This window comes from Sphaerodactylus townsendi, linkage group LG04 (genome assembly GCF_021028975.2).
Source record: "Sphaerodactylus townsendi isolate TG3544 linkage group LG04, MPM_Stown_v2.3, whole genome shotgun sequence".
Classification (NCBI taxonomy): Eukaryota; Metazoa; Chordata; class Lepidosauria; order Squamata; family Sphaerodactylidae; genus Sphaerodactylus; species Sphaerodactylus townsendi.
Genome location: NC_059428.1, coordinates 154,816,575 through 154,828,952, shown reverse-complemented (window position 1 = coordinate 154,828,952; position 12,378 = coordinate 154,816,575). Strand labels below are relative to the sequence as shown.

Below are 12,378 nucleotides of genomic sequence, written 5' to 3'. Positions count from 1 at the left end.
TTGCACTCTGCGCAGCCCACCCTCGTCATCTCCAGGCACCTGTTTTAAAGGGAGGGGGCGCTGCAGGGGTCTCCCCCCCCCAATTCTAAAGGGAGGTCTCGGCCCCGGGGGGCGCCCAGTCAGGGCCTGCCCTCGGGGGGGCCGCCTCGGCTAGGCCTCTCCTCCTCACCGCTCCGCTTCCCGCCGCCGCTTCCCGCCCATGGCCGCCGCCACCGCCGCCCTCCGCCCCTTTGTTTTGCTCCCGCCTTCCTCGCCTTCCGCCCAGGGCCGTCGAGCGCGACCGAGGCCGCTGTCGTAAAACGCGTGTCGCGAAAGGACAGCCACCCCGGGGCAGGCTTGCGGCCTAGGCGCCGATTTCTCGCCCTGGGCAGCTTTAGGCGGGCTCGGCTGGGTCTGTGCAAAGGAGGGGGGGAGATGCCCTCTTCGCGGGGACTGGGCGCTCAGGAAGGTTTTTGGGAATGCACACGGGAAAAGGGCGGCTGTGGGTTCAGGGAACGTAAAGCTGGAGCGGGAGGGCAGTAGCGCTGGAATAGGGATGCCAGCCTGCAGCTGACATCTGGGCATCCCCAGGAATGGCAGCTCATCTCCAGGTGGCAGAGATCAGTTCCCCATGGAGAATGCTTAGGTGCTTTGGAGGGGGGACTTCATGGCATGGTACCCCACTGAGGTCCCTGCCCTCCCCACGCTCCATCCCCAGATCTCCAGGTAGGGGTGCCAGCCTGCAGGTGAGACCTGGGGATCTCTGGGCATGACAAGTCATCTCCAGGTGACAGATCAGCTCCCCTGGAGAAAATATAGATGCTTTGTAAAGGGGATTCTATGGCAGTGGTGGCGAACCTATGGCACAGGTGCCAGAGGTGGCACTCAGAGCCCTCTCTGTGGGCACTCGCGCACAGAGTATTTCATGTGGGGGTGCTTGCTTCTGAGTAAACGCTCCTTGGGTCGTGATTCACCCGTTCGAAGTGTTGCACAGTTGCTTCAAAGCAAAGCCACCGACTACCACCAAGCTTACTCCCGAGTAACGCGTGCCTCAGAGCCAACTGTTTTTTCTAAACTGAAACCTCAGTATTCAGATTAAATTGCCGTGTTGGCACTTTGTGATAAATAAGCGGGTTTTGGGTTGCAGTTTGGGCACTCGGTCTCGAAAAGGTTCGCCATCACTGCTCTATGGCATTGTGTGCCACTGAGGTCCTTGTCCTCCCCAGGCACCTTCCCCAAATCTCCAGGTAGGGATGCCAGCCTCCAGGTGAGAACTGGGGATCCCCTGGAATTGCACTAATCTCTAGGTGACAGATCAGTTCCCCTGGAGAAAATGTGGATGCTTTGGAGGGTGGACTCTTTGGCATTGTACCCCACTGGGATCCCTGCTTTCCATCCCCAAATCAACGGGAGTTTCCCAATGTAGTGCTGGCATCTCTAAACTGCCCACTTCCACATTCCCTGCCGGTGGCTATGATACCCGCAATAAAATCAAAAAAGCACATTTTTATTTTATTGATTTTATATTAACTTTTATTATTATTTTATTTAGCCGTATTTACTTAGGTAGTGTCGTCAGGGTTTTTTAAAATTCCTTAAGGTCCCCATCATGTACGTGACTGTTGGAGGCAACCAGGTTTGACTCATGGAGCTACACCCTCCACTTTAATGCTAGAAACGAAGTTTGAACAGTCTGCAGTTTGAACACAAAGGACTCATGAAACATCACAAAAGGGTGCCGGACTTGTGACCAACCGCACCCAGGAAGAACACCTTTAGCAGTGGCTAACACCTTTTGTTTCCTGATGGGATCAAACCGATGAGATCACCCACAGCAGAGAAGACCCCGGCTCCACCTCTGGATCTGCCTCCCACCAATGAGAAAAGTGGACTTTTTATTATTTACCCTCCTCCTGTATGTTTGAATTTCTCCTCTATAAATTGTGCTGCGTGTGCCTTGTTTGGCGCATTCGTTTCTAGTAAAGTGTTCCTGCTTCAAGATTCTTGTGCCTGTCCTTATTTCCATTGGGAATCCCTCTTCTTGCCGGGCTGGGTTTCGCTGCCGCCCGGTTGGTACTGCTTCAGTTCAGCAGCGTTAATTGTTACTCTGGCAGCGGGTAACAGTTTGAGACCATTCTCTTCACCTAGACATTTAGTTGACTCGCCCCATTGGGAGGAGGGCCCCCAAGGTGTCTGTCTACCCCTCCATTTTTTGTGGGTGGGTGTGGAATATTTTAGATTGCGTTTTGTTTTTTTAAGACGGGGGCATTTTTGCAATTTTACAGTTCTATGACTTTTAATGTACCCTCAGACCATAGTAAAGAACAGGGAATAAATGTAAATGAATAGAAAACAGTGGAAAGGAGGAATTTATTATTATAGGTAGCATATAACTTTCAGTTCAGTTTTATTACGGCCATTAGGCCAGCAAAAAAGAGCAGAGAAGAAAGGTAGCATATAACAATTTTTGAATGATGGAAATAAGTACTAATACTATACATATGCACTGAAGAGGACGCACATGCCCTGAAGAAGATTAGCGAAAACGCACTTCAGCGCGCAGGCGTTTTGCTGCTGCTGCTTTGAACCTTGCTGCTCTTTTGAACTTGTACAATTTGGCGGCAGGTTGCTGTTTCTTGAACCGGTGCCTTTTCCATGTTTTCCATTGGACTGTGAATGAAATATTTATAGAGGGAGAACCTTATGGACTCATGGAATCATTCCTGATTATGTTATTTTGTGAATATTGCATATATGCACTTTAGTCATTGTTGGTATTAACACTTCCTTGTGCAATTCCTGTTGTGTGGCAAGTTTTTTGGGGTTTGGCCAACCTTGTTCCTTGTTTCTAATGAATAGAAAACAGAAATATAGTGTCTGACAGTGTCTCCCCAGGGTCACAGGACGGAGGTTTTTTCACATCATGTTCTGTCTGATTTATGCCAGGGGTTGAAGCTGTGCCCTTCTTCATGCTAAGTAGATGCTCTCTCTCAGAATCACGACCGTCTCTGATTGGCAACGGCTCTCCCACATTTCCAGTGAAGGCTTTTTGCATCTCTCACTTTCAAGTGGAGATACTGGGGACTGAACCAGCAACCTTCACCGTGCAAAGTAGAATCACTGTCTAAGCCACAGGTCTTTCATTCAAAAGCGCTGTACACATGGTACGTATTTTCATCCTCTGAACTTGCCTGTTATCCCACTCCCCTTGATAGATCTAACAAACATCTTCAATGTTTTAGTGCAACGTTTCCGATGGTGTTTGGATTTTAAAAAAAAATTACAGCAAGGAAGTTGCATAACACTGAACACAATCTGTAGGACCATTTTTCAGAGGACAAGATATTCAGGACAGGCGGGAAAAAAAGACAGGTGGTAACTTGTTCAGATGACAGATAATTTATGGAATTCATTGCTACAAAATGACAAATGCATGAGGAAAAGTTGGGTGCTGTGTGGTTTCCGGGCTGTATGGCCGTGTTCTAGCAGCATTCTCTCCTGACGTTTCACCTGCATCTGTGGCTGGCATCTTCAGAGGGTCAGATGCCAGCCACAGATGCAGGCGAAACGTCAGGAGAGAATGCTGCTAGAACACGGTCATACAGCCCGGAAACCACACAGCACCCAAGTGATTCCGGCAGTGAAAGCCTTCGACAATACATGAGGAAAAGGTCTGTGAAAACTCGTAGTAGGTCATGGTGGTTAGATAGCACGTCCATGTTCAAAAGTAGTGTACCACTGAATACCAGTTGCTAGATAGCAGTATGTAGAGAGGGGTTGCTAGGCAGCAGCTCCTACTACAACAGAAGGACCTGCACTGTGTTACTGAAATTAAGCTGAGGCAACCATTTTGTGGCTGGCTCCACCTCCTGTGGCAGCCATTTTGTTGCTGCAGCCACCATGCCATGTCAGAATTCCAAATGTGTCCACAGGCTCAAAAAAGGGTGGAGACCCCTGACACAAGTCTTTTTTTTTTGTGCATGTGGGGATACTCAGATACCTGCATGCTAGACCTGAGCCTTAGAAATCTGGGTTGACTATCCACAGATGTACCTCGGGCTTTGAGAAAGTCCCTTTTTCAGCCTCAGTTGCCTTTCAGTTCTATGGAAAGAGCAACAGTTACCTATTGGACTGGGATGTTGCAAGGAAAAGCATTCGACAAGGATCGCCAGCATCTCTTCAGCACTGAACATGCCTGTAGCTTAATCATACCAGTCCTGATTCTTCTGCCATTCTGTAGAAAAGTCCTTTCTGGGCTATTAATGTCTCTGGAGTATCAAATTCTGCCACCTGACCACTTTCCATCACTAGAATCCTGCAAATGTTAAAAAAGGGAAATTTAGTGTTGAGAGACATAATATCAGTCGCTAAAAAGCCAAACACAGTTCTGGGAGTTTCTTCTTTCGTAGGATTCCCCTCAACCAGTTTCTTGTGGATGCTTGTTTGTCTGATGCCAAAAGCACAGGCTTTTGGGTGATTTTAGCAAGATAGAATTCCCTCTCCAAGGGAAGCTTGCTTAACTTGACGTCTTGCCCCTTTCCAGAGACAACGACATTTCAGATCTGCCAGGCTTGAGAGAACCAAACCCATGCATTTCTACTGCTGATTTCTGATACACGTTTTAGTTACAAGTCCTATTTTAACCTGCTTCAAGACTTTTGTTTCCATTCTTGTTGAATTTTAGAGGATTTGGGGATTTGGTTACCATTTTCTTTTGCAGAAGAAGAGGAGTTGGGATTTATATTCCACCTTTCTCTCCTGTAAGGAGACTCAAGGTGGCCTACAAGCTCCTTTCCCTTCCTCTCCCCACAACAGACACCTTGTGAGGCAGGTGGGGCTGAAAGAGTTCCGAAGAACTGTGACTAGCCCAAGGTCACCCAGCAGGAGATACATGGCTTCATCATAACATATAAAAAAAGGAAGGTTGCAAATTCCTAACTGTAACCCCCTACCTGTCGCAGTCCATAATGGTCTGAACACGATGGGCTATGGTCAGGACAGTGCATTCGCTGAAATGAGTTTTTATCGTGGATTGAATCAGTAGGTCCGTCTTGGGATCCACCGCAGCAGTGGCTTCATCAAGAACCAGGATCTGGGCTTTTCGAAGCAATGCCCGGGCCAGGCAGATAAGCTGGCGCTGACCAACGCTAAAGGGAAGACAGAAGGATAGTTCCAGGCTCTTTGCAAGAACTACTTTGGCTAAACTTTCCCTTTCCCGCTGTATATTTACATATTTATTTTTGGAACAAGTAACCCTCCTATTCGGAGGTCTCAGGGCAGCTTACAAAATTGAGCACAACAATAAAAACACCATCAAATAGCTCCACATTATGATGTGGAGCTATTTGATGGTGTTTTATTGTAGTGTATGGTGTTTTTGATGGTGTTTTTATTGTAATTTATTGTAGTTTTTATTGTAAAAACAACATAAAAATATCATAAAGCAAAGTATCAGAATACAAAATTGAGCAGTAATAAAACAACGTCAAATAGCTACCCATCATAAGAACACCATCAAACAAATTATTATCCACCCATGTACCCTCCCTGATCCCAAACTGGCAGAATCCAGAGTGGGAATGAAGGGGGTCAAAGTCCATATCAGTTGCTGGAGGCAACAACGGGAGCATGTATTGGAGAGGTTAGAACTGACTACTCTTCAAAATCTCAATCAGCCTATCAGATCGGAGGGTCCCCTTTCTTCTTGTGTTTTGGGTACCTCAGATTTCCACCCCCTTCAGAGCACTCATAAGCCAAGCGGTCCGGCAGATCCAGAACAAAACCCTTGAGCAGAACCAGTTCCAGAGCCATCCAGATTTCTTCATCCGAGTATTCTTTTAGAGGATCAAGATTCCTTCTGAGAGAACCTGGAAACAAGACTGGGTCCTGGGGAGAAGGGTGGAGAGAACATAAAGGGAACCATTCCCAGTGTAGTTTTTGTAAGCAAATGAAGTAAAAGGTGCATTCTGAAATTAATAAGCTTTGGTCTGGAAACCCCCTAATCTCAGAGGCGTAGCAAGGGGGGAAAGCACCCAGTGCACTGGTGCGTCCTCCACCCTCATCCTGGAATGCCCCCGCCTTGCCCTGGAACACCCTTGCCCCACCCCATCCCCTTGGAGCTACGCCTCTGCCTAATCTTCAGTGTTGGGGGGAAGAAGATCACAATTTATCCAGGCAAGAAAGGACAGCTGGTATCACTGCAGTCAGCAACCCAACTTCTTACCTGTAAGATAACGCTTATCTTGCTTCTTAGATTATGCAAACCCAACTGAGCCACATTGACTCCATCGACAAAGACATCTCCTTCTGCCGCTTCCACTAGTCGGAGGAGGCCCATTACCAGAGAGGATTTCCCAGCCCCTGTCCGTCCAGATATGCCAATCTAGTGGGGGGGAAAGAAGTTTGAGAAGCAAGATCTGAGAAGCTCTCGAGCTACAGTGGCGGCCCGCAAGCTATGGAATTGCCTTCTTAAGAAGAAGAAGAAGAAGAAGGAGGAGGAGGAGGAGGAGGAGGAGGAGGAGGAGTTGTTTGGATTTATATTCCCCCCTTTCTCTCCTGCAGGAGACTCAAAGGGGCTTACAATCTCCTTGCCCTTCCCCCCTCACAACAAACACCCTGTGAGGTAGGTGGGGCTGAGAGAGATCCGAGAAGCTGTGACTAGCCCAAGGTCACCCAGCTGGCGTGTATGGGAGTGCACAGGCTAATCTGAATTCCCCAGATAAGCCTCCACAGCTCAGGCGGCAGAGCTGGAAATCAAACCTGGTTCCTCCAGATTAGATACACGAGCTCTTAACCTCCTACGCCACTTAACCTCCCACGACACACACTCGAGACTTTTCAGAAGTTGTTTAAGGATGAACTTACCAGGACTGTGGATCATGGGAATGACTGGGATGTTTTTGGCTAGTTGGTGCTGCAGAATGGCTAATCAAATTGTTACTATTGCCTTAAAGTGGGGTGTTCAACTCTGACCCTCCAGATGTTCGTGGACTACAACTCTCATCAGCCCCTGAATATCTGAAGGGCCGGAGTTGGAGACCTCTGCCTTAAAGTCTCACTAAGTCTGTGTTTGAAGGAAACACTTTCCCAACAACACCTTTATTACTTACTTTTTCTCGTCCATTAATCTTTACGTTAATATTCTTCAGCGATAACTCCAAGCCGGGCCCATAGGACAGACTGTAGCCTTTAAATTCAATCGTTCCTTCAGTAGGCCATTCCTCACCTACAGAGTCGCTACCCAAAGTCCAAGGAGCCTTGAATAAAGCACAAAACCATGTCTTATGTTCAGGAGACAGAGGTCCACGTTGCTACAACTACAGAGCAGACAAAAGAAAGGCCACAAATGTAACTGAAACTTTCGCCTGGGTGTTAACTGGTGGCCCACATTGGGTTTTTCTGCAGACGACAACTAGTCTTCAATGCAGCGTGTCCATCTTAATTGGGAATGCATCAGTCATTTCAAGGATTATCAGAGAATTCTTAGGAAAAACTCAGGCGGTTCCCCTCTGACAGAAAAGTATGCCGGTGGGGAAAAGGAAAGGCAAGCTGCTCCGTAACTCTTTCTCCGCTTCGAGCTACCCCCTTTCCCAAAAGTTACTTTTTGCGTGCTCAGTTAGATAAGCGGTGCAATTTACCGTTTGGTCTTAATAGAAGCAATTTAACCAAGCTTTGGATGGGGCAGGAAGCAGTTGTCAACGGCTTTGCCTGCAAAAGGATCTATAATAATATGCTTCATCGAAGAACTGAAAATTAACTCCCACTTACTTCTTTGGGTGCCTCTGAGTAATCTCTCACTCTCTCCACCGACACAATGTTGTTCTCCATTTCTGCCAAGGAACGCACCATCCAGTTCAAAACAACAGTTACCTGGTAAAAGGAACGAGAGGCAGAAGGTTGGCTCTAAATCCAGGAGCCTCAGTTATTTTTTTATAACATCCTCTGATGCAAACACGGACTTGTTACGCACGTATCACCATGCCACACCTATTCACCGAGTGTTTAAGTTACCTGAAGAGCACAAGAAACAGAAAAGCCAACAATTCCCGGGCTGAGATGCGGACGGCTAATCACGGCGAGTAAAGCTGCGAAAAGGACAAGGCCGTTCCCAAGAAACTCCATGTTCGTGGCGAGCCACCTGGAACGCAAAGACAACGATGCTGGCACTTGCCTGCCTTCACGGTTATCGGTACCGCATTTTGGACGGCACACGGTTTGAATTAAGCTGAGGTCGCAAAGAGATGAGCACGTTCTGCGTACCTGTCGGCCACCACGGCGGGAAAAGCGGCCCTCTGGTTTTCATCCACCCTGAAATCGTTCCGCGAGACGAACCGCTGCTGGTCTTTGTACGCACGGATGCTGCTGCTTCCTTGAAAAGTCTCTGCAAGGTGGGAATAGACAGGCGAACGACTGAGGGCTTCCAGGCGTTTTAGCTGGCAGGAGGTGGCGACAAAGAAGCTCTGACGAAGAGGGAAACAAAGAAGTGTGGTGGAAACTGAAGGTCCAGTCTCAGAATGGCGGGGCTTGGCTTGGCCTGTTTGTAGATACGTCAAGCCTGGTATGAGTTACTCAAATGGGGCAACAGGTAAAGGTAAAGTTGAGCAAAGGGGCGTGCCCTGTGTGAGCATTGGGTCATTACCACGCTGGCTCCCCGAACAAAGCATACTAGCTCAGTCCTAAGTTCCCAACCTCAGTCCTATGTTCACACTTACATCTTTTTTAATTAAAAAAAGTTGGGTTGCACCCACCCAGGGACACATCTTCACGATGCTGCTACCGGTACCAATTCTGTTGCCAGGAAACAGACCAAGAGCAACTCTGCAACTCTTTTGTCTACCCTTTTCTCAGACGCCGCAGAAGAACACAGGCCTGGCAGCTTCCCACAGTGCTGGTGCCTGGCCCCGCCTTGAGACCCTTTTTAGCCAAATTTGTCCCCTTTTTTGGAGGTCTCCTAGCCAAGGAGATCTTTCGTACCTGGATCACGGCGTACAAGGCGGTCAGGGGCACAATAACCCCCACGGCTATTGGAGTGGCCACCGTGATCGCAACGTAAATCTCCAGGAGATGGAACAGAAACCCCAGCAAGGACTTCAGCTTGTCTGGAAGGATGGAATCAACGGCGTCCATTTCTTTGGAGAAGCGGTTCAGCAGGTCCCCAGTGGGCGTGCGTTCGAAGAACATCATGGGAGACCGGGCGACGTCCAGAAGAAGGCGCGTGAAGAGCTTGCGGGATGCCATCGCCCCAGCCAGAAACCCGACAGCTGTTGACCCAAACTTGCTGAGGGCTACAACACAGGAGAAGAGATTTTTTTTGTCTCAGGAGGGCAGAATATCCTTTTTGAGGTGAAACAAAAATATTCCAGGGACTTTTAAAACATTCCTCAGAAAACAAACGCGCTGCATCAACCGCTTATTTTATCAATTGCGCTAAGCCAACATTTAAAGTGCAATACATAAAGTGCAACCAGTGAAAAGTGCAAAAACATCAGAGCCTAGACTCTTACAATACCATACAATATCACATCACCGTACAACATAGTCAAGGTGGCTAAACGATGTCGTCTTCACTCGGTCCTATATTTTAGTCCGCATTAGTACTTGGACGAGACCTCTTCTTTGAAGATGATCAATCACTGGTCAATTGCTGCATGACATGCATTCCGACCCGTAGATGTAAGTTTATATGAAAAAGCGGACCGGTCTGGGCCAAGTCCATCAATTAAATGTCCAATGGTATCAATAAACGGGTTGCGCTACTGTAACCGTTTTTGATAGATTCTTCTTCAGATTATCATTAATTCTCCAGTCTTAATCGGGATAATTACTTGAGTCCAAGTACTCGTCCAAGTACTAATACGGACTAAAATATAGGACCGAGTGAAGACGACATCGTTTAGCCACCTTGACTATGTTGTACGGTGATGTGATATTGTATGGTATTGTAAGAGTCTAGGCTCTGATGTTTTTGCACTTTTCACTGGTTGCACTTTATGTATTGCACTTTAAATGTTGGCTTAGCGCAATTGATAAAATAAGCGGTTGATGCAGCGCGTTTGTTTTCTGAGGAGTTGTGAACGTTGCATCTATTGATAAATTGATACACTTTTAAAACATTCCCTGCCTTTCTCTCCTGTAAGGAGACTCAAGGGGGCTTACCTCACAGGCTTACCTTAACTTAAGGCTTACCTTAACTCCTTCCCTTCCCCTCCCCACAACAGACCCCTTGTGAGGTAGTTGAGGCTGAGGGAGTTCAGAGAGAACTGTGTCTAGCCCAAGGTCACCCAGAAGGAATGTAGGAGTGGGGAAACAAATCCGGTTCGCCAGATAAGAGCCTGCTGCTCAAGTGGAGGAATGGGGAATCAAACCCAGTTCTCCAGAGTCAACGTGCTCTTAACCGCTGCACTGCGCTTGCCACTGCTGCCAATGCCCAATCTGGAGGAAAAATCAGCTTCCGTGAGAAAGGCAGAGCCACGCAAACCTTGAGCAATGCCGAGGAAAAAGAACACTCCTACGCGGAGCTCCGTGTGCTGCTGTGTCCCGTTGCAAACGGGGTCGTTGGCCCAGAGGCTCAGCCAATAGCCGCGGCAGAAGGAGGCTGCTTGCTGGCAGAGGAAGAGAAACACAATGTAGGCCCAGAAGAGGTAGCCGCTGGCTCGCAGGTAGCTTAGGAAGACTGAAGCCTTGACCTGGATCGGAACCAAGAAGGAAAGAGAGGATCGCTGCCGGGCCCACCATGTTGTGTCAGAATTCCAAACGGGCCCACAGGCTGAAAAAATGCAACAACAGTACCTTGTACTGTAGTACCTTGCTTATGGCAATAACAGCAAGAAAAATGATGATAATAATAATAATTCCACAACCTATAAGTGGGGGGGGGGGGGTTAAAGTCTCCAAAGTTACCCTGCCAATTAATTCTCTTTCGGCTCCTGTTTTCGGTTCCGTCATGTTTTCTGTTGGTTTGTATCCGCCTCCTTCGAGCCTTCAAGAAACAAATAAAAGTTTGTTTCAGGCAGAAAATGTGCCTTGTGCTGCCCTGTGACCACCCGTCTGGCAACACGGCAAAGTGCCTTGCTATAGGTCACACCGATTTATTATTCTGAAAACTGGGCCCTTCTAGCAAAATAATGCTCAGGGTAGTTTGCAAAAGGCTATACATGCAAAAACGACTAAAAGGTACAAAGAAATCCCGTCTGGGGTGTCTCTGGGTTTAGATGTCCTTTGGAGACCTGGTGCAGTTTCTACTTACTCTGCAGGCTTTCCTTGAAGGGTGGCAGGCCTTGGTGGGATCGTCTCGGGGCCATGTCCTGTACCTGTTGGAATTAATATCTTTCAAAATCTGTGAAGAGGCAGGATTCAGTCACATTGGAAAGGTAATACATTCTAGAGCAGCGATGGCGAACCTTTTCGAGACCGAGTGCCCAAATTGCAACCCAAAACCCACTTATTTATTGCAAAGTGCCAACATGGCAATTTAACCTGAATTCTGATGTTTTAGGCCAGGGGTAGGGAACCTGCGGCTTGAGAGCCACATGCGGCTCTTCTGCCCTTGCACTGTGGCTCCACGAGCCGAGCCGCCGGCCCCATCCTTGCCCGCCCTGCAGGCAGCAGGGTGGGTGCATCCATGCGCTTCTCAGAATGAGCGGAGTAAAAGGTAAAAAAAAACCCTATACATATAGTGTTATCTTTATTTTAAATGTCAAAAATTATTTGCGGCTCCAAGTGTTTTCTTTTCCCGTGGAAAACGGGTCCAAATGGCTCTTTGAATGTTAAAGGTTCCCTACCCCTGTTTTAGGCTCATTCCGCACATGCAGAATAATGCACTTTCAAACTGCTTTCAGTGCTCTTTGAAGCTGTGCGGAATGGCAAAATCCACTTGCAAACAGTTGTGAAAGTGGTTTTAAAACGCATTATTTTGCGTGTGCAGAAGAGTTTAGAAAAAACAGTTGGCTCCGAGGCATGAGTTACACGGGAGTAAGCTTGGTGGTAGTCAGTGGCTTTGCTTTGAAGCAACCGTGCAACTCTTCTAACGGGTGAATCATGACCCTAGGAGGGTTTATTCAGAAGCAAGCCCCATTGCCAGCAACCGAGCTTACTCCCAGGTAAAGGATTGCGCTTTAGTTCTTCGCATGAAAATCAGTGGGGTTTAACAGCGCTGAACAGGGTTACCTACACTGCTTCCCCAAAACTAGGTCTTAAGTTTAATGCTAATAATTGAACCCAGCGGCCCAGGCCAGTCTAGATGTGGGCTGGGGGGGCACTCTGTTTGCACGTGCCCACAGAGAAGGCTCTGAGTGCCACCTCTGGCACCTGTGCCATAGGTTTTGCCACCACTGTTCTAGAGGTTCACTTCCTTCCCTGGGAACCTGGCCATCCATTGAGATTTTCTTCTCATTGCTTCTC

At 47.8% G+C, this 12,378-nt stretch overlaps 2 protein-coding genes and 1 long non-coding RNA gene across 5 annotated transcripts in view; 1 reads left to right on the top strand and 2 right to left on the bottom strand.

Annotated features, from left to right (window-relative positions):
- Window positions 1-220, bottom strand: part of MARF1 (meiosis regulator and mRNA stability factor 1) — a 38,082-nt gene extending 37,862 nt beyond the window's left edge. The window contains exon 1 of one of the 3 annotated variants that reach the window (XM_048495297.1): window positions 170-220. The gene's annotated coding sequence lies outside the window, so the exon portion shown is untranslated. Of the gene's footprint in view, window positions 1-20 lie in introns of all 3 variants that reach the window. The other 2 variants (XM_048495298.1, XM_048495299.1) reach the window with 2 other exon arrangements.
- LOC125432009 lies at window positions 117-1,978 on the top strand. The gene is made up of 2 exons (XR_007244379.1): window positions 117-590; window positions 1,580-1,978. It is a non-coding gene; the product is annotated as an uncharacterized LOC125432009 (long non-coding RNA).
- A 1,909-nt stretch (window positions 1,979-3,887) lies between these two features.
- The window catches only part of LOC125431416 (ATP-binding cassette sub-family C member 6-like), a 35,324-nt gene continuing 26,833 nt past the window's right edge, over window positions 3,888-12,378 (bottom strand). Inside the window, exons 20-31 of the mRNA XM_048494181.1 lie at window positions 11,225-11,288; window positions 10,879-10,957; window positions 10,457-10,664; window positions 8,953-9,263; window positions 8,239-8,438; window positions 7,990-8,116; window positions 7,747-7,848; window positions 7,089-7,235; window positions 6,203-6,361; window positions 5,699-5,865; window positions 4,932-5,126; window positions 3,888-4,294 (exon numbers count right to left, since the gene is read on the bottom strand). Of these exons, the coding sequence (XP_048350138.1) occupies window positions 4,186-4,294; window positions 4,932-5,126; window positions 5,699-5,865; window positions 6,203-6,361; window positions 7,089-7,235; window positions 7,747-7,848; window positions 7,990-8,116; window positions 8,239-8,438; window positions 8,953-9,263; window positions 10,457-10,664; window positions 10,879-10,957; window positions 11,225-11,288 (1,868 nt within the window). The 3' untranslated portion in view covers window positions 3,888-4,185. The remainder of the gene's footprint in view (window positions 4,295-4,931; window positions 5,127-5,698; window positions 5,866-6,202; window positions 6,362-7,088; window positions 7,236-7,746; window positions 7,849-7,989; window positions 8,117-8,238; window positions 8,439-8,952; window positions 9,264-10,456; window positions 10,665-10,878; window positions 10,958-11,224; window positions 11,289-12,378) is intronic.